The 21917-nt window shown below is 47.0% G+C and overlaps 1 protein-coding gene across 27 annotated transcripts in view; it reads right to left on the bottom strand.

The window, feature by feature from the left end:
* The window catches only part of PKNOX2 (PBX/knotted 1 homeobox 2), a 658041-nt gene that overhangs the window by 424902 nt on the left and 211222 nt on the right, over positions 1–21917 (bottom strand). For 8 of the 27 annotated variants that reach the window (XM_065570190.1, XM_065570172.1, XM_065570178.1 and 5 more), the window contains exons 3-4: positions 7681–7793; positions 3282–3330 (exon numbers count right to left, since the gene is read on the bottom strand). The exons of 13 other annotated variants lie outside the window; for them this stretch is intronic. In XM_065570190.1, coding sequence (XP_065426262.1) covers positions 3282–3311 — 30 coding nt within the window. In that variant the 5' untranslated portion in view covers positions 3312–3330; positions 7681–7793. The remainder of the gene's footprint in view (positions 1–3281; positions 3331–7680; positions 7794–21917) is intronic. 6 more of the 27 variants (XM_042851988.2, XM_065570191.1, XM_065570184.1 and 3 more) reach the window with 1 other exon arrangement.

Genomic DNA, 21917 nt, shown 5'->3' on the forward strand with positions numbered 1-21917 from the left:
CGTAGCTGAATTCGAAGTACCTTAGTCCGAACTTACCGCGGGTCCAGACGCGGCAGGGAGGCTCCCCTGTCGATGCCGCGTACTCCTCTCGCCGAGCTGGAGTACCGGCGTCGACGGCGAGCACTTCCGGGATCGATCCGGGATCGATTTATCGCGTCTAAACCAGACGTGATAAATTGATCCCAGAACATTGATTGCCTGCTGTCGGACCCTCCGGTAAGTGTAGACGTACCCTTACAAGTGATCTGAAACACTGGAGCAAACTGTTACTGTACCATGACTCCCCTTCGAATAAAAGGGTGGGGGCTGCTGGCTGGGACTGTGCTGGGTCAACATTGCTAATGTCTCAGCTGAATGATGTCTCCCTACATGGTGACCATGGACCACTCCACTAGCAAGGATTTCCGGCATTTTGCCTGAACAGTCCAGAAAGCCTTGGAAGAAGCTTACTGTTAGCGTCCATTCCAACGTGGCCATCAGTACTAGTTAGAAGGGGTAAAAATAAGAGGCAACCCCCCGATAAATCAGAACTCAGCTTGATACTCATTAATTAGCCAGTAACAGTATTTATATGCTGCTGGCATTCTCAGAAACACAGCTCCTAAGAACCGAGGTCCACATCAATATTAATGCTGCTGCTCTCCTGTTCGTACCCTGAGTCTCCTAGAGACAAAGACAAGGCAAAAAGAAAAGGAAAAAATATTTCCAAATTCAGAAGATTTCTTAAAAAAAGAAATAGAAAAGGCAGAGCAAAGGGCATCAGAAGTACTAGGTACTGAATAACTGGATTTCTATCCACTGGTGTAAGGAATTAACCCAGATATTAGAATTACAAACCAGGGCAAAAGGCTCCTAGAGCCATGAAATACAGATAAATATTCGAGCTGAGGAAATAATTCACCGTCCATAATCTAGTCATCAAATTTTGTCTTTACACTGTTCATGATTGGTTTCCATTTATTATTCCATTATTTAGTCATGATTCAAAAGTATTTGTGAATTTCAGCATGAATTCTTCCCCTTATATGAATAGCTCAGAAACCATTTACTGTAAATATTCAAGATTGGAACTTTCAAATTCATGCTGTTTTGGCCTGTCACACAAGCCGTGTGGCAACTGTTTCTGTTCCCTGATTCCCTCAGTTGTGTAATAATTCAACACAGCCCAGCATCTGAGTTTTGAATAGAACAATTCAATGTACAATTTCAAACTGGCATGTGCTAAGCATTCTAGCATCTGAGCGTCAGATCTGCTTCTGGTGATTGTTCCTGCCAGTAAAATTGGAATGTTAATGGAAAGTGAATTCCAAAGGGTCAAATTGCCATTTATTTTCAATTTCAAATGAATATTTGCAGAAATGTTGCTCCACTATTTGCTCAGCTCTAATGAATATGCAGAGAGAGCAGCAGTTTGGTGACACTGCCAAACAAATTTTAGAATATTTCCCTCTACAAGAGAGATCACGGGGTGAATTTCTCTGATCTGTGCTGTGCAGGAGGTCAGACTAGATGATCAGAATGGTCCCTTCTGGCCTGAAACCTATGGATGAAATTTGGGCCCCACTGAAGTCAATGCCAGGTTCTGTGACTGCCTTCTGCCAAGTGCACGTCAATCCACCGAGTCCTGGGAGACAGTCACAGTATGTTGCAAGCATGTCCTGGCTCCACTGTTTAATTCTACCTGAAATCTCTTTTTAAGTCATTTCTGTTCGATCTTATTTTGTAAGGTTGCACTCATACATAGTTTATAAAGGGTTAATGAATTATTAATAGAATGTAATGAGTATACTACAGATACAAGCCCATCACTACAAGGTGTTATTGATGGTTATAAGTAGAGCTTTCCCTTGAAAAATGCAGTTTCATCAAAATCAAAACATTTTGTGAGAACATGTCGATTTCAACAACATTTTTGATGGGAAAAAGTCAAAAGTCTTGTTTCAACAATGTAAAAACATTTTGGTTTGACTTTGTCATTTTGATTGCTGTTATTACTTTTATAGTATATTAATATATTAATAATCAGATGTTATGTTTAGCTACATATTGTATTTAATGTTATAAGTATATATAATATAATTAATACATTAATATAATATATAAAGTCAAAATGAAATAAAGCAAAAAGATAAAGTCAAAATGAAATGTTTTTACATTGCTGAAATGAAAATGTTTCAATTGTCCCAAATTTTTAAAAAGTGGAGTTTCCATTTTGTGGGAATTTTTTTTTATTTTGGTTTTTCATTCCAGTTTGTAATGTAAACCAATAATAAAATAATTGGTGCTTTAATAGGGCCATTTTCACAAAGCTGAAAATAATTATGAGCCAAATCATTTGGGATGAAGAATTTAATACGAAAAATGTGAATGCTAATTGGTAATTATTTAAGAACACCTTACTAGAGGCCCAAAAAGACACAATCCCATATTTGATGAAGAAGGCCATGATGATTTAAAAAACAACCTGGTTTAGAGGGGAAGTGACAGCAGCTATAAAAAATATAACAAATGGAAGAAAGAGGAAGTTGATAGTAATGAATATAAATCAGAAGTTAGAAATTGTAGAAAATGTATAAGGGAAGCAAAGGGATAGAAAGAGAAATCTATGGACAGCAGAGTTAAGGACATTAAAAAGGAGTTTTTAAAAATATATTAGGAACAAAAAGACTCCAACAATAGTACTGGTCTATTACTAAATGGAAATGGTAACAATTATCTATAATAATTCAGAAAAGGCAGAAGTGTTCAATAAATATTTCTCTTCTGTATTTGGGGAAAAAACAGATGATATAGTCTCATTATATGACGATGACAAGACTGTTTCCATTCCACTAGTATCTCTGGAGGATGTTAAACAAAAGCTACAAGAGTTAGATATTTTAAAATCAGGAGGTCCAGATAACTTGAATCCACAAGTTTTTAAAAAGCCAGCTGAGGCGCTCACTGGATCATTAATGTTGATTTTCAATAAGTCGTGGAACACTGGGAATGTTCCAGAAGACTGGAAGAAGCCTAATGTTGTACCAATTTTTAAAAAGGGTAAAGAAGATGACCTGGGTAATTATAGTCTCGTCAGCCTGACATTGCCTGACATCTGGGCAAAATAATGGAGTGTCTGGTATGGGACATAATTGATAAAGAATTAATCTAGGGTAATGTAATTAATGCAAATCCACATGGGTTTATGGAAAATAGATCCTGTCAAACTAACTTGATATCGTTTATTGATGAGATTACAAGTTTGGTTGATAAAGATAATAGTATTGACATGATATACTTACACTTCTGAAAGGCATTTGACTTGGTACCATATGACATTTTCATTAAAATCTAGAATGATATAAAATTAACATGCACACATTAAATGGATTAAAAACTGGCTAAGTGATAGGTCTCAAAAATGGAACTGTAAATGGGGAATTGGCATTGAGCAGTTGTGGTTCCAGTGGGATCTTGCAAGGATCAGTTCTTGGCCCTACACTATTTAACTTTTTTAGCAAGGAAGATGACAGATCACTGATTCAGAGCTATCTGGATCACTTGGTGAATTGGCTCACACAAACAATATTTGTTTTAATACGTCTAAATGTAAATCCATACTTACAGGATGGGGGACGCTATCCTGGGAAGCAGTGACTCTGAAAAAGATTTGGGGTCATGGTGGATAACCCCAGTGTGATGCTGCAGTCAAAAGATTTGAAAACCTGTCTTATAGTGAGAGGCCCCAGGAGCTCAATCTATTTAGCTTAACAAAGGAAAGGTTAAGAGGTGACTTGATGACAGTGAAGTACACAAGCCACAAACCTCAAGTACAAGACAATAAGTACCTACATGGTACTCTCTTCAATCTAAAAGAGAAAGGTAGAACATGATCCAATGGGTGAAAGTGGAAGCTAGACACATTCAGACTGGAAATAAGGCATAAATATTTAATGGTGAGAATAATTAACCATTGGAACAATTAACAAAGGACCATGGTGGATTCTCTATCCCTGACAATTTTTAATTCTAGATTGGCCATTTTTCTAAAAGACCTGCTTTAGGAATTATTTTGGGGCAATTCTCTGGCCTGTGTAATACAGGAGGCCGGACTAGATGATCACAATCGTCCCTTCTGGCCTTGGAATCTAAGAATCAAACAATCTTAACTCTAGAGTGACACAATGCAATAACCATACAATTGCCATTAATGCATACTACAGGTTGGATTCTCAGATTAGAGTAAACTGATTTTTAAAATAGTTGGTTTTGTCTTTTTGTCCTCGTATCATGATGGAGTCTCAAGTGATTTTGCCTTTCCACCTCTGAGTTGTGTCAGGGTTTGTATGTTCTCTAAAGTTTGTTCTTGGTCCTCTGCTAATACAAATTGCAGTTATTCCTTATTTCTTGAGGATCACATTTCTTCTGCTTGCACTAGGAGGCTTGTGATTTCTATCTGCATATTACTATACATTTTTTTCTCTGTTCAGGAACAGTCAGACTCCTTAGCAATTGATACAAACAATCACAGTGAATAGGAAACTCTCCAAATTTACAGGGCAAAAAACATGCCGGGCTTTGGCAAATGCTGCCTGCATAGCCTGTTCCATTCCCATTTTAACTGAATGAATGTTGTCATCTAATTACTCTTTGAGAGCTAAACCAGATATATGGGGGGAAGGGGGGAGTTAAGCAGATTAGAGCAGACTGCATCCTAACCGAGCAATACTAAAGGCTTGTGTTGAAAGAAATTCTGCATTGGTTTATACAAAGGGCAATTAATGCTGCCGTCCCCATCCTCTTTGTAGGGGAAGTCACAGCATGGGGAAGGTGCCTGGCTCAGGTTAACTATCTCTAAGTTATGTCTGATTCCTCATTTTTCATCCTACCATTCTCTCTGCCTGAAGCAAAGCAAGGAGATACAGCTCATAATCACACGCACATCAGAAAGATCCCCTCCTCCAAGGCAAAGCTGCATTCCTACTCTTTTAGGTAAACTAAATTCCCAAACAAACTTTAAACCAATGCAAGTACTGACAGGAACAATTGGGAATTGAATTCTCGGCTGTACAGGCCAAATGAGAACACATTCATGTTTCATTTGCCATGGCAGCTAAACCCAGCAAATGCTGTTTAGAGAGCCATTGCAGGGTTAAGCCCCGAGAAGGCAGACAACTCTAAAAGTTATGGTTTCTGCTACAGCTTTAACTTGGGGCCTTGCAGCACATCTCTATATTCCATGGAATGGATTTAACAAGAGAGGGCCAAGGCTTGGACCATACTTGGGTGGCCTTAAGGGACCCAATAACCCAGTGCGAAGACAAGAGTCTTCTGACAATATATCCCTTGCCTCCAACAGAGCCTCTGAGAACCGTGTCGATCTTGAGGGTCCATGGGCTTGGGGCCCACCCCCCAGGGGTTGAATTAGGAGAAATGACATGAGTTCAAACATACAAAGGGCTGGATCCTGCCATCGGTACATTGAGCAGTACCACAGAAATCCACAGGATTGCTCATAGAGTAAGGCACAGCTCTGTGTGAGCAGGGGTGGCAGAATCAGCTCAGAGTTTGCACTCCCCCGTGTGGGTTATTCTTGCCTTGGTGGCCCTGGGGTCAATGCTTTCAAAATGGTCCAAACTTTATGTAAGAGTGAGTGGCAGAAAGCAACTTTGTATTATGTTGGCACAAGAGCACCCTCTAGTGGTGGCAGTGTTATTTGGCTCGTTGTGTAACTCAAATACTGTATAGCAGGGGTCGGCAACCTTTCAGAAGTGGTGTGCCAAGTCTTCATTTATTCACTCTGATTTAAGGTTTCGCGTGCCAGTCATAGATTTTAACCTTTTTAGAAGGTCTCTTTCTATAAGTCTATAATATATCATTAAACTATTGTTGTATGTAAAGTAAATAAGGTTTTTAAAATGTTTAAGAAGCTTCATTTAAAATTAAATTAAAATGCAGAGCCCCCCGGACTGGTGGCCAGGACCCGGGCAGCGTGAGTGCCACTGAAAATCAGCTCGCGTGCCATAGGTTGCCTACCCCTGCTGTATAGTAAAGAAGGACCCAACATGGCTTTCTCCTGAATGCAGTACTTTACTTTTTAAACCTAGGAAACGCAATCCAGCTGAGAGAGGAATAATTCCACCCTACATTTGACCTTTCAAAGCTTGCTGGTTTAGAGTTATCTATATGGACAAACACCCACACGGCTGGACAGATTAGGAAACTGTGTGTTTTCTCCCCTTTTGTATAAATAACAAACAGCTAAATACAATTGATTCAGTCAACAGTGACACTTGTCCTGAGTTCTGCAGAGCTACAATTCATTTGCAAACTTAACACCATTAATTTGGGCTGGAATAGGGACGGGGAGTGGCTGGCTAACTACAAAAGCAATTTTCCCTCTCTTGGTATTGACACCTCCTCATTAATTACTGGGAGTGGACAACATCCACCCTGACTAAATTGGCCTTGTTAACACTGGTTCTCCACTTGTAAGGTAACTCCCTTCTCTTCATATGCCAGTATATCTATGCCTGTATCTGTAATTTTCACTCCATGCATCTGAAGAAGTGCTTTTTTACCCACGAAAGCTTATGCCCAAATAAATCTGTTAATCTTCAAGATGTCACCGGACTCCTCGTTGTTTTTGTGGATACACACTAACACGGCTACTCCCTGATACTTGTCCTGAGTTCAGTGCTGCACACATCCCCATGTCACTTTTTATGGATGCCCCTGAATGGCTCAGCAGCCACAAAGTTTGAACCTGGGACTTCTGGATCTAACAGCAAAAACCTCCACTTCCTAGGCTAGGACATCACTCGCCTTAGCTTACAGCCAGTAGCTGACTCAGAAATGTTTACGTGGTCCACCACTGGAGAGGGACAGAGGGGCACTGCTCAGCTTGCATTAAGCAGGAACAGAAAATTTCTACACAGGGGAACATTTTTCAGAAAACAATGTGTGTATGAAATGGGAGGCGATTTAAACTATTTTGCTCTTTCTACAATACAGAAGTCTCTACCAGCAACAACTAAAGCAAAGCATGCATCCCAGAGGGGTCAAATTATTTAAGCTTATTTTTCTTATCTTCCACTCGATTGCATTTCCACTTGCATGCAATGCCCCTTCCCAGTACCGAAACCTACAATAACATTGATCCCCGTGCCAGCCCTGTAGGCTACATCAGCAAGAGGGATTCATTGTATTGACTCATCATTACAACTGATCAAATAATTTACAACAAATAATATAGCTATTGATAATGTATCTATTGTGCTCCTTTTTCTGCTAACAGGATATCTATGAGCATATTCAGTCCTGTGGCACCTTATAGACTAACAGACGTATTGGAGCATAAGCTTTCGTGGGTGAATACCCACTTCTTCGGAGTGGGTGTTGCATCCGAAGAAGTGGGTATTCACCCACGAAAGCTCATGCTCCTATACGTCTGTTAGTCTATAAGGTGCCACAGGACTCTTTGCTGCTTTTACAGATCCAGACTAACACGGCTACCCCTCTGATATATGAGCATATTGTGATTCCCTAAAATGTATTCAATATTTGAATTTGACAGAAGAAAAAGCCAACATTTTTAGTCTGCAGCCTGATCATGAACTGTATCATAAATTGCTATAAATTCTAGCTATGCCATGGAGGTGTGATTGGTTACATAAATAACACAACATTGTCTTCTGTTACCTGGAAGGATGAATGTCAATGATTTAAAATTTGGTTTTCCTCATGAGACTTTGGAATTCACTTTCCAGTCATGTCAGTAGGAAGTGGTCCCTCCCATGGGCATGGAAAGTAAACTGAAAAGAATCAAAGCAAATTCACTGACAAACACAAATGAATATGAAATGGCCGTTCTATGTATTACTCCGCTCAACTATAATTGAGGAAGGTCAACTTCATGCTCATTTCTTTATCCTGGGCGGCAAACATTGGAGCCAAAATGACTCAATGCCAGTGCGGCTCAAAAATGTTCCAACAAAAAAAAACTTCTGTCGGATAATGTGGTTTCATCAAAATAAATGTTTTTCACGGGGAAATGTCACTTTTGACAAAAAAAAATATTTTTCAAAACAACATTTTGAAATGGAGCAAAATGTTTAGTTTCAAAATGTCAATTTGAAATTAAACCTTTGGCTTGAATCAACATTTTTGATTTAAATGTCAGGCTACCATCATATGCTACATAAACACAACATAACATAAACATAACGGCAAAGAAAGACAATGCTATCTCCTCATCAAATTCCATCGAATCCTTTCTTTGCTAGGTTTCAGAGTAGCAGCCGTGTTAGTCTGTATCCGCAAAAAGAAGAACAGGAGGACTTGTGGCACCTTAGAGACTAACAAATTTATTAGAGCATAAGCTTTCGTGGACTACAGCCCACTTATGCATCTGAAGAAGTGGGCTGTAGTCCACGAAAGCTTATGCTCTAATAAATTTGTTAGTCTCTAAGGTGCCACAAGTACTCCTGTTCTTCTTTCTTTGCTAGTTCTTTTCAGATCTGGGAACTGTTTTTTGCTCCTATTCTTCCACAACTAGATGAAACTGAGTTGCTGGGCAATATATCTCAGGACAATCTAGCCAGGTAAATATGGATGAAACTAGGACTGTGGGCCAAAGACTATAAACTCAAATATTTAACAAAAGTGTTCACCAGAGATCAGAGCATGATTTACCATTACACTGATTGGTAAATGTGAACTATACATGTACTTGCTACACTGAGTGATACATTTGCACAATATGTGTAGGGCCCTACCAAATTCACAGTCCATTTTGGTCAATTTCATGGTCATGGGATTTTTAAAATAGTAAATTTCATTATTTCAGCTATTTAAATATGAAATTTCATGGTGCTGTAATTATAGGGGTCTTGACCCAAGGAGGAGTTGTGGGGGGGTCGCAAGGTTATTGTAGGGGGGTTGTGGTACTGCTACCCTTACTTCTGTGCTGCTGCTGGTGGTAGCACTGCCTTCAGAGCTGGGCACCTGGAGAGCAGCAGCTGATGGCCGGGAGCCCAGCTCTGAAGGCAGAGCCACCGCCAGCAGCAGCATAGAAGTAAGGATGGCCTGGTATGGTATGGATTGCCATTCATACTTCTGCGCTGCTGCTGGCGGGGCGCTGCCTTCAGAGCTGGGCACCTGGCCAACAGTCACCACTCTCTGTCCGCTGAGCTCTGAAGACAGCACAGAAGTAAGGGTGGCAATACCACAACCCCCGTAAAATAACCTTATGACCCCTCTGCAACTCCCTTTTGGGCAGGACCCCCAATTTGAGAAACACAGGTCTCCCCTGTGAAAGTAGGGTGACCAGACGTCCCGATTTTATTGGGACTGTCCCGATATTTGCTTGTTTGTCCCGCATCCTGACCAATGTTCGGTCAGGACACTGGACAAACAAGCAACTTTGCCCTCCGCTCCGGCGCACAGGCGGAGCCCGGAGGGGCTCTCGCCCCCCTCCGCCCCGACTCCACCCCCTCCATCCCCCATTGGATCCCTCCCCAAATCCCCGCCCCCAGCCCCACCCCCTCACTGCCCCATTGGATCCCGGGCCTGGGGGGGCAGCCCTAAGTTGCACATGGGCCATGGCTGGGGCCGGGAGCGCAGCAAGGAGGCTGTTCTAGCCCTGCAGCCCGCAGGGCAGCACAGTGGGTCCAGGGCAGCGCGGAGTGGGCAGGGCCCGGGTGCGTGGGCCAGAGACACACGTGGGGCGGAGAGGGGCTGCGGGGGCGAGTGTTCCAGGCAGGGCGGAGCGGAGCAGCCCCTGCTGTGGGGCCAGGACGAAGGAGCCCGGGAGCGGCTGGGCCGGGAGCTGCAGGAGGGGCCCGGTCGAGCGCAGCAGCAGGAGGGCGGGGCGGTACCTGTAGGGGCAGCCCCGGGTCCAGCCTGGGGAACCGGCTCCCTGTACGCGCCCATGGGTGGTGGTGGGGGACAGCAACTGCCCCTGCGGGGACTCCGACGGGGCTTCACCTCCCGCCACGTGCGCGCCGTCCCGCAGGACGGGCTGTAGGGAAACCCCGCCCCGGGGAGGAGGCAGCGGCAGCCCCATTCGTTCCCCTGAGGGACCCAAGCAGGACAGGGGACCTGGGGCCTGCTGTCCCCACTCCGGGGCCACCTGTGGGATTGCACCAGCTGGGCACCTTCCCCTACGGGGGGAGGTGGAGACGAGGCGAGCTGGTGCGGGGGGGGCCCACTCCGGCGGCTTTTTCTTTTTTTTCTCCGCCGCCGCCCCCCCCCCACGTCCCGATATTTCAGTTTTGTCATCTGGTCACCCTACGTGAAAGCTGTATAGTATAGGGTAAAAGCACCCAAAAGACCAGATTTCATGAGGGGGGACCAGATTTCACAGTCCATGACGTGTTTTTCATGGCTGTGAATTTGGTAGGGCCCTAAATATGTGATTTGTACTTAATATTTTGTCACTATTTTTATATCTATCTCATACTGCACATTATATGTTCATATATTAGGTTTTGTGCTTCTTTGATTTTTTCAGTGCTGAATTGTAATCTGTTTTTCTGCTTTTCATTGTTAACCTCCAAGCCCAGCCTTTCAAATTGCACAGAAACTGCCCGTTTTCGTAGATTTTCTGTTTTCTTGGTGGCTCTGGATTCCTGGATGGCAGCTGCTACACACATATTTCCTGGTCTGAGCTGGCTGATTGGAGGACTCACACTCCACTATTGACCATACAGTATTTGCAGCATTGATGAGTGCGGGGATGGCGCCCGTGTCTGTGTATATGGGGCAATGTCTAACTCAATATTTGAGCTATCTGAAGCTTCATGGTAACATCTGCCTCAGTGTTGATACATGTAGGTTAACTGCCCCCAAGATGTGCTTTGAGATGTGGATTGAAACATACCATCAAAGCTTAGTTCACCCACTTTAGTACCAAAGCCATACAAAACTACAGATTTCACAGGATTTCCGGCCCATATTGATTCAAACCAGTGCCCATTCTTGACCAAAAATCTTCAGAGCCTCAACAAGTCTTTCCGTGAACTTGACCCATGTGTCCAGGTTGTAACAAATCCGCAAATATAGGTCATACATGGCTTCAGGTTTCACTTGTTAGTATTAGTACTAGTGATTTTATGGGGTGCCTAGGAGTGCCAGTCAAAGATCAGACCCCTTGTGCTTCCTGCTGCATGGACAAATAACGAAGAAGACAGTGTCTGCCCCAAGAGCTCAGTGGGACAGACAGGACTCCACAGATAGGCCAAAGAGACAAGGGGGTGGGGGGAGGATGAGATGCAGAGTTTAGTTGGAAGGCTTCTCACTTGCCAACACAGTGCCAACCTGGAGGGGGGTGGCAGTGTGGCAGAGGTGTGTTGAAGAGGGTTTTAAAGGCAGAGGACAGCAGGTTGATGGCTGATGAGTTTTTCCCATGTCTAGTGGGCAGCGTGGGGTCAGTGTGGAGAGGTCCGAGAAAGAAGTGTACGGGCAGGTGATCAAGGCTGCCATTCTGGGCACAGCAAAGACAGGGTCGGTGGCTCGATAAGCTACTACAGAACTCCTGACTTAAAGTCATACCGATGAACATTGTTTCGTTATTAGGTTGCTGATCTATTAGAGAACATACTTGTTTAAAGTCGTGCAATGTTCCGTTATAAGGTTGTTTGGCTCGCCCTGCTCCGCCCGCCCGGCGTTCCAGCCAGGGAGCAGGGTTGGGGCGTGGGGGCTCGCCCCCTTCCACCCGCCCGGTGCTCCTGATGGAAAGCGGAGTCAGGGGCTTGCCCACTCCCTGGCTGGAATGCTGGGCGGGTGGAGTGGGGTAAGCCCCCATGCCCCAGACCCCGCTACGCCCCTACCTCAACCAAACTTCACACACATCATTGGGGAATACAGTATTACATTGTTTGTTTAAAATTATTTAAAAACGTATACTGTATATGTATATAATGTCTTTTGTCTGATGAAAAAAATTTCCCTGGAACCTAACCCTCCCCATTTACATTAATTCTTATAGGGAAGTTGGATTGGCTTAACATCGTTTCACTTAAAGTAGCATTTTTCAGGAACAGAACGACACCGTTAAGCGAGGAGTTACTGTAGATCTGATGGGAGGGGCCACACATGAAGAGCTACACTAACGCTTACACTGCAGGATCACCAGTGGAGAACACAGTCCCACTCTGCACAATCGGGATAACACAAAGAGATTGGTGGGCATGTCTAGGTAGCTCCCTGCTCAGAGCTGGCTCCTCCTAAGCACTACCAGGATGTACTCTCTCCTAACCCACATCGTTCTCCCCCCAGCACCCATGGCAGAGGACAGGGCCGGCTCCAGGCACCAGCCAACCAAGCACATGCTTGGGGCGGCACCGTGGGGCAGGGCGGCGCTCGATTTTTTATTTATTGGGGGGGGGATTTTCGGCAGTGCAGCGCTCGGAGCGGGTGCGGGGGCTTCGGGCGGTGCGGTGCTCGGAGGGGGGGCGGGGGCTTTGGGCGGCATGGCCCTTGGAGGGGGGGCGGGGGCTTCGGGCAGCGTGGTGCTTGGGGGGGCGGGGCTTCGGGCGGTGTGGTGCTCGGAGGGCGGGGCTTCGGGCGGCGTGGTGCTCGGAGGGGAGGCGGCGTCTTCGGGCGGCGTGGTGATTGGGGGGTGGGGCTTTGGGCGGCGTGATGCTCGGGGGGGCAGGATCTTAGGGGGGCTGGCGCGGTGTGGCGCTCGGACGGGGGGCAGGGCTTTGGGCGGCGCGGTGCTGGGGAGTGGGGCTTCGGGTGGCGTGGTGCTGGGGGGGGATTTCGGCGGCTCTCGCGGGGGACGGGTATGACAGGGTGGCTCTCTTCTTTTTTGCCTGGGGCAGCAAAAAAGTTAGAGCCGGCCCTGGCAGAGGAGAAGGGTGCACAATGTACTGTAGTTGCTCCTTCCAGCAGGAAGGCTTTGTTTCTGCTCCACCAAATAGGCTCTGTCCACGCTAGCATGTTTCTTAAAATCTCCTTCCTGTCGCAGTGCTCCTAGAGACAACCTGTGTGCCCAGCACTCAGCTTGAGTAGCAAGGCAAGGGACTGGAAGACAAGTGGAGGCTCCAACACACGTACTATCACACACACAAGCTATTCTTTGTGCCCTCCACTCCTGGCTAATTCCACTTCAGCCGCTGCTCAGATCATCGGTCCTCCTCTTGTTCCCACCAAGGCTGAGACTAAAGAACTAGACCAGGGCAGCCTTTTTTGGCTGACGCTTTATTTGACAATACAGATTTGGGTCAATTGAAACATGGTATAAATTCCTGTAGATTTCAGAGAACGGCAACCATTTCCAAAAGACAATGTTCTGATTTTCTGGGTTAAATTCACAAGGGGATGTAGGGGATGTCTACACATCAATTAAACACCCAGGGCTGGCCCCCGGCAGCAGACTCCCCCCTCACGGGGTCCCAAAGCCTATTTTCTAATCTAGAGTGGGTCTCTCTCCTGTTGAAACTATCCCACTCTGCATAAATAATTAAATATTCAGCAGAGCTGAGCCTGGAACCCAAGTGCCCCCACCCAGCTGCGCGCCTTAGCCATCGGGCTCTAGCGTCTTTCTCTCTGGCCCACTGAATATTTCATTACTTTTTGCTGTGCACAGAATGTCTCTACAGACTTCTGCTTGGACACCTTGAAGTTGGCGCAAACAGGGCCAGGTATTTATCTAAGATCTGCAGCAGGGTGTCACTCACACTTTACTTTTATCTTCTCCAGGAATAAAGACAAATGATAATATCCCTTCATGAGGGGAGAGGAGAAGAAGGAGGTAGAGCATGTCCCAAAACTGACCAGCAAAAGCTCTTTCAATATTTCTATAAAATAGAGATTGATTTTACACAGAAGAATTGGAGATAGAGAAAGCCTTAAAAGACAAGACTTCAGGCATTTAACTGCAAAGCAGGCGTTTTTGGCAGAGGCAGTCACTATAAGCTAGCAAAAATCATGATTACAGACCAAATAAATATTATGTAGAAAAATGAGACACTGAATGTTGCTCAATTCATCTCTGTCCAAAGAACCCTTCTTTCACTGTTTCCTGCTTTCCAGCATGGCTTCCAGACGCTCCCCCTCCCGTGCTCACGTCCCATTTTTGAGTGACTTCCCTCTCTAGATGGGGCATTATGTAGTAAAGGTCTTTTAATGCCTCCCCAGAGAGGATGCCAATTAGTTGATCTGCATATTTGCTTTTTATTCACATGACTCTTCCACAATAATTTTCCCCCAAACCTCAAACACATCATGACAAAAGCTGCCTGTTGAAGTTGCTCACTGATATCTTTGCTACGGAAAGGAACAGCAGCCACTTGTAAATGAGCAGGATTGTGCTCTCCGTGCATATTCCGAGCTGGGGGACACTGCCTGGTGATATTTCAGACCGACACCAGCTGTTAGTGAGTTTCCAGTCAGTCTAGTGCCAAGAAGGAATATTTTACTGTCTCTGTGCTGGGGTGGCACTGCACTCAGAAACTCTTCATATCGCTTCCACAGACTCACTCGCCTACGGACAATGAGCAGGCTCCACCTGGCCACTGCTTGTCCCCACACCCAGCACATCTTCTGCTTGCTCAGCTCTCCTCCTTACTGCAGCCATTACTCAGGGGCACCTCTGGGGTGTGCCCCACAGATTCTGCGTGCTTGGGACAGTGAAACATGACTGTAAAAACAAATCTGAAGGGGCGAGTCGGTTCCCTTGCACTGGCTTCCTGCAAACGTTCACCTGAGCAAGTGTTGTTAACGTTAGTGTTTAGAGAGTGAGCGTTATGCTTGCATGCTGTCAGCCACAAAGCCCTGCAGCTGTGCGTGTTCAGTCTCCCGGCAGCCTAAGGAACAGAGCGGGGTGGAGTCAGCTGGATCACCTGAGGGAACGCCCCATCTGATTAGCTGGTGGAGCTAACAGACTGGCTCTTAAGCCCAGCAGCAGCTGCAGTTCCTCAAAGCATTTACCCATGGCTGTATCAGCTCCTACACCAGCTTGTTCCCAGCCTTGCTCCCGCCCCGCTCCAGCCTTGCCTCTCTCCAGGTAACCCAGTTCTGACCCTTGGCTCCAATTCCGACTTCTGACTTTGGCTCTTAGTGTCTCAGGCTCCTGACCTCTAACTCCAGCTCTGACCCATGGCTCCAGTTCCTGGCTACGGCCTCCATCTCTAACCACTAGGCCTGATCCAGCTTTAAGTAGGCACAACCGCTCACGGTTTGAGCAGCCAAATACCAAAAAATGGTATGGAATGGCTCCCTCTGAGGCCAACAGCTCCCTCTGAGGCCGACTGATGGCTGGAATGGCTCCCTCTGAGGCCAACAGATTCCTGCTGGAGATAGTGGGTGTCTTACACACCCTGCAGGTCCCAGTCACCATATCTGACACCAACCCCTACTCCCTATGAGCCGGGGATTCCCCTGCCTGACAAGTTTAACAATGAGTGTGACAAATTTTGACAGTTTCTTAATCAGCGCCGGCTTCTATTTCTGCAGTGCCCGTAGATCTTTCCCCACTGACCAGGTCAGGTGAGGGCTGATTATCAGCCTGCTGACTAGGGAAGCTCTGTCCCCACTCCTGTGCCAGCTTGAGAACTTCATTTAACCTTTGGTGACCCGACGCGCAAGCATACTGCCAAGGCCAACCTTCAGGTGTTGCAGCAGGGGCACCGCGGTGCCAGTTGCTAAGTATAACACAGAGTTCCACCTCTTGGTAGCAGACATCAAGTGGAATGAGGCCATACAGCGCTATTCTTTTGCCTCGGCCTAAATGATTATATCAAAGGTGAGTTGGCTCCAGCCCTGCAATCATCAACACTTTCTCCGCTGCCCACACAAATCAGTCAGGCTCATCCCCATGTCTCCAATGTGGAGAAATCTTGATGCCAGAGATGAGATCTATGCCTATATTGCAGGGAACTGGGACACTCTGTGTCAAGCTGCCCTGCCAAGACACCATCTGCATTTCAATCAGGGAATGCCAGGTCCTAGCCCCGAAAGAGGTGCCGGGGCTGGTGTGGTGCTCTCCCGCTCTCTTTGGCACCCAGCATCGGTATCTCTCTGGTGGTACCTTGGCAACGACAAAGTGGGATACAACACATCTTCAACTCACCTTGAGATCCAACACCCTACCATGTCCAAGGTCAATTCATGGACTTGGATTTTGTGGGGGTACATAAGATCAATGCAAGAACTCTCCAGACTTGGTGAAGTCTATCAATGGTTTGCTCTTTTTGTCAGGCTCCATTACCCACCAGACTGTCCCCTTGGAAACTGTTATCATTCAGGGTCACTGAAAGACCCTCCAGTTTGGCCTTATCCAAGCACCACATTCCCCAGTTGTCCTCAGCATGGCCTGGCTTGCCACCCATGACCCATGTGTTTGTTGGCGTGTGGGCACAGTACAGTTCTGCTCCCTGCATTACCGTCACTTTTGTCTCCGACTGTGGGGACCATTGGCTGGAAGCCCTCAACTGCTTCGTTTGCCTTCCCTGAGATTCTGAGTCTGAGCAGGTTAATCCACAAGTCTCAGCACCCCGTGGCCACTTCCATTGCCTTTGTGATACCTCTTAAATAAAAGCTCTTTGCCAAGGTGTTCAACAAAAAGAACTTGGACACCTTGCTGCCCCATCACAGCTATGACTGTTCCATTGACCTCCAGCCCGAAGCTGAAATTCCTTTTGACCACATCTATTCCCATTTGGAGTATGAACTGCTGGCTATCCATGACTACCTCCAGGAAAACCTACAAAAGGGGTTTATCCATCCTTCCACTTCTCCAGATGGGGCTCTAATTTTCTTTGTTAAGAAAAAGGATCGCTCTCTACGGCTTTGTATTGACTATGGGGCATTAATCATGGCTACTATTAAAAATTGATAACTCCTCCCTCTCTTTAACAAGCTTTTCAAAAGACTCCATTCCACCAAGGTTTTTACTAAGATGGACCTTTGCGGGGCATATAACCTTGTCCAGATTAGAAAGGAAGATGTGTGGTAGGGACACTGAATATTTGGTCAAGTTGTTCAGCCTGTGCAATCCCTCAGAGACTTTTCAGCACTTCCTAAACAATACCTTTAGGGATATGCAAGATTGCTATTTAATCATTTATCTTGATGACATCCTAATCTTTTCTGACATTCATGCTCTCCACAATCATCACGTATGCAGAAATACTTCACCAACACTATCTATATGCAAAACCCAAAAAAATGAGAGTTTGACCAGGATACGATAGAATTCCTTGGCTACATTATCTCTCTCAAGGGGCTAACCATGGACCCATGCAAGGCGTATCCACCTGGGCCACACAAAAGGGCATCAATGGGGTACAACAATTACTAGGCTTTGCTAGCTGTTCATCAAGAGGTTCATCCTAGGCTTCACTACAGGCTGTACATCAAGGGGTTTTCCAGTCTACTTGTTCCTCTGACTGCATTGCTATGAAAGGGAATCTGGTTCACCTGGTCTTCAGAAGCCCAAGCTGTGTTTGATCGACTAAAAGAGAACTTCACCACTGCACCCATCCTTATCCACCCAGACCCCACAGAACTGTTTATGATGGAAGCTGACATGTCCAATTTTGCCGTGGGGGCAGCAATGTCCCAGCTAGCAGATCCTCATGGTCAACTTCACCCCTGTGCCTTTCACTCTCATAAGCTAGCCCCAGCAGAAAAGAATTATGATATATGGGACGAGGAACTCTTTGCCATCAAGACTGCATTTGAGGAATGGCATCATCTACTGGAGGAAACCAGGTTCCCCATCCAAATTTTCAAAGATAATAAAAACCTGGAATATCTTCAAACGCCCATGCCACTTAACCAACACCAGAGCCGCTGGTCCCTCTTCTTTGCCTGGTTTGACTTTATAGTTACCTATACCCTGTTCCACAAGGACAAGAATCTGGAAGCTGGTGAGATGACTCCTTCCAAGATTCCCAAAGCATCCAATTTTATTAATGGTACGGTAGACAATCGCCTGATGGTGTCAATTTGTTCCTTGTTGTCCAACATTCCCTTTGCTGTTCAGATCCACCAGACCAGACGTGGGAAAACCATGGTCCACAGGCCACATCCGGCCTGCGGGACCATCCTGCCTGGCCCCTAAGCTCCCGGCCGGGGAGCTTAGTCCCCGTCTCCTCCCCTGCTGTCCCCCCTCCCCCACAGCCACGCCACCGCATGGGCTGCGCTCTGGCCTGCTGCTCCCGCTGGGCAGCGTGGGGAGTGGAGCTGGCTCTGGCCGGGTGTCGCGGCTGCGAGCTCCTGCTGCTGGGGGATCCTGGGGGGCAGTCAGGGAGGAGGGGGTGGTTGGATGGGGTGGAGGTTCTGGGGGGGTGGTCAGGGGATGGGGAACAGGGAGGGTTGAGAGTGGGAGTCCCAGGGGGCCTGTCAGGGGGCCGGGATGTGGATAGGGGTCAGGAGGGCAGTCAGGGGACAGGGAGCAGGGGGGGTTGGATAAGGGGGTGGGATCCCGGGGGTCAGTTAGGGGCGGGAGGTCCTGGGAGGGGGCGGTCAGGGAACATGGAGCAGAGGGCGGATGGATAGGGGGTGGGAGTCCTGGGGGGGCTGTCAGGGGGCGGGGGTGTGGATAGGGGTCGGGGCAGTCAGGGAGCAGGGGGATTGGATGGGGGTGGGGGTCCCGGGAGGGGGCGGTCAGGGGACAAAGAGCAGGGGGGGTTGGATGGGTTGGGAGTTCTGAGGGGGGCAGTCAGGGGGCAGGAAATGGGAGGGGGTGGATAGGGGGCGGGGGCCAGGCTGTTTGGGGAGGCACAACCCTTCCGTACCCAGCCCTCCATACAGTTGCGCAACCGCGATGTGGCCCTCGGGCCAAAAAGTTTGCCCACCCCTGCACCAGACCCTGAATAATGCCAGCACTTTGCCAGCCTCTGGGTTCAGGTTCCAAGATCTGAGTCTCTACCAGTTTGACCCAGAAGTCCCCCCAATGGCAACTAACAGGAGGCACCCCATACCATAATTATCATCAGTCCTGACACACTCATTGCCCCAACAAACGGTTGTCATAATCTGTATCTAAAAGTTGTCATATGAGGTATCATATGTAAACTGGTAACAGGCTGCTCACTAATATTATTGTGTGATGCATTATTGTGCGGTGTATAAAGAATCATGTGTTCTTAAAAAGGTGTTTTGCAAGCAGTGCATAAGTCCAGGTGCACTAGACAAAGGACTGTTGTTTCCCTTGTTTTCCTGTGTTTCCAGTGTAAATTGATCAGGTAACACCTCACAGGACAAGGAAAAGTATATTTACATAAAAGATAAACAAAGCCATCAGGCGAGCTAGTGGGGGAAGATGACCACTTAACAGTCTGGACAGGAGATGGCGACTCCACCCCTGGAAGCCTTCCTGCCTCTTGAAACAGGGTCGATGACGTTTGGGAAGATAAAAGCAGAGGCAAAATGCCATTTTGTTATCGGTCACTGGATGGTAATAAGGGGCCAGAGCTCTTGTAATCTGAGAAAGTTGGATCTTTCAACCAAGGGGGCTGCAATCTCTGAGACCTGACTATAGGTGAGATTAATAAAGAGTATACGTTTTGGTCACTAGTTTTGTTTTACTTGTAACCATATCTGTGTCTTCTATTTTTAGTTATCACTTCAATCTCTGTTCTTTGTTAATAAACTTATTTTTGTTTCATTACAAACCATCTCAGTGCTGTGTATTAAACTGAAGGGTAAAATCCTCAACCAAACTACCAGGTTTGTGTGTGCTCTGTCTCTTTGGAGGCAGCGAACTTGCTAATTTCTGTGAGGGTCCAGGGAGAGGGACTGGACACTGTAGAGAGATGTCTCTGGGGAACTTGGGAATTGGGGTTAACTCATTGTTACCTGGAAGGCAAGGTTTGCACGGGCAGAGTCCTAAAGAGTTTGCCAGCAAAGTAGACAAGCTGGCACATCAGGGAGCTGATTCATAGTTTAGCAGCAGAAAAGCTCACTGTTACTGAAGCCGAGTAGTAACTGTGGTTCACAGTCCTGAGTGACCCAGGCAAGGTGTCACAACCACAATGGCTGTATCTATGTCTTGGAGGAACATCCATGGTTATGAAATGGAATGCCACTTGCTGGGCACTTTGGCCACCTCAAATCCTGGAGCCTAATCTTGAGGCGTTTCTGGTGGCTGGGCTTGCACTACATAAGTCAAGAACTACATAAGATCCTGCAGCCTTTGCACCCGGACCAAATGCCCATGCTCAAACTTCTCCAGCCCAGGCCCATTCCAGCTCAGCCATGGGCTCTTATCTCCATTGACTTTATTAGAGCTGCCACATTCCCAGTGGCATACAGCTCCTAACCAAGATCCCCTGCTATGCCAACCCTACTGCCCAGGAAATGGCTTGCCTTTTCCTGGAGAACATCTTTCGTCTCCCTGGACTGCCAACACGCACCATGTCAGACCACTGTCCTCATTTTGTTTCCCAGTTCTAGTGGGCATTTCTAAGGCTTCTGAGGATGGAGCCACTCCTCCCATCTACCTATCATCCACACACCAATGGACAGATGGAACGGGTTAACCAGATTCCTGGACAATACCTTTGCTGCCTTCTGAATTATCATCAGGACAACTAGTTGTTTATGCTTCCATATGCCAATTTGCTTAAAATAATGCCACCCACGCCTCCACCCAGCAAAGCCCTTTTTCATCAGCTATGGGTGTCATCCTCACGTTCCTCTGGATGTCCCCATGAAGTCCCTGGTACCTGTGGCTGCAGAACGAGCTATCCATTTCTTCCAAGCACAGGAGGAGTTCAAGGAGCAGCTACAAATCTCTAAAGGAAACATATAAGCATCATGTTGACCAGGGCTGCCAGGCCACCTGCAACCTTGCCATAGGAGACAAAATCTTGCTGTCTACACGCAATCTTAAATTGCTTTCACTCTTTGGCCAAACTGGACCACCAATATCAGGGCCCTTCGGAACATTCAAACTGCAATTTACCCAGGTCTCTGAAGATTAACTCCATGTTTCATTTCTCCCTCCTGAAGCCGCATGCTGAGAACCCCTTCCCGTACCATTCCAGCCCTCTGCCTGCAGTGGTCCATGGGCAAGATAAGTACATTGTGCAACAAATCCTCGACTCCCAATGTACTGGGGACAACTGCCATACTTGGTGGCCTGGGAGACTTCTGGCCAGGATGAATGGTCCTCGGAACCGGCAGAGCACATCCATGCCCCAGATCTGCTGCACGCTTCTCACAGAGTCTACCCTGAGATGTTGGGTCTGGGGGCATCCTTGAAGGGGGTACTGTCAGGAACAAAGCCCTGCAGCTGTGCCAGCTCAGTCTCCTGGCAGCCTAACGAACAGAGCTAGACCACCTCATGCAATGCTCTGTCTGGTTGGCTGAGGGAGCTAGCAAGCTTGCTCTTAAGCCCAGTAGAGCCGCAGTTCAGCAGCTGTTCAGAGCATTTGCTCATGGCTGTGATAGCTCTTGCCCCCGCTTTTCTCTGCCGTGCACCGCCTTGTTCCATCTGTGCTGCTGCCTCGGACTCAGCCCTACTCCTGCCCTGGCCCCAGCCTTGCTTTACTCCAGCTAACCTGGGTCTGACCCTTGGCTCCAATTCCTGACATGTAACTTTGGCTCTGGCACCTGGCCTCTGACTCTTTTTCTGATCTTTGGCTCTGATTCCTGGCTACTGTCTCTGGCTCCAACCACTAAACACAACTGCCCCTGCCCCAGTCCCTGACACATGCTCATATACTGAAGGGACGGGAGTATCTGGGCCAGGCTTTCTGCAAGTGCTCACACTAAGTGCCTGATAGTTATGTTCAACCAGTCAGGGAACAGGAACAGTGTGGCACATGGGGGCACTTCCACCTAAGCCTCACACTTGAAGTTAGACCAAGCTCCGATTACATGGAATTCATACCAAGTTGCGTTGAATAACGGTAAATAACTGAAACCTTTGAGAAAGGGACAGGGAGTTTCTGGGTAATCCAAGAGCTGAAATCCATCAA

The sequence above is a fragment of the Chrysemys picta genome, chromosome 16, assembly GCF_011386835.1.
Source record: "Chrysemys picta bellii isolate R12L10 chromosome 16, ASM1138683v2, whole genome shotgun sequence".
Lineage (NCBI taxonomy): Eukaryota > Metazoa > Chordata > Testudines > Emydidae > Chrysemys > Chrysemys picta.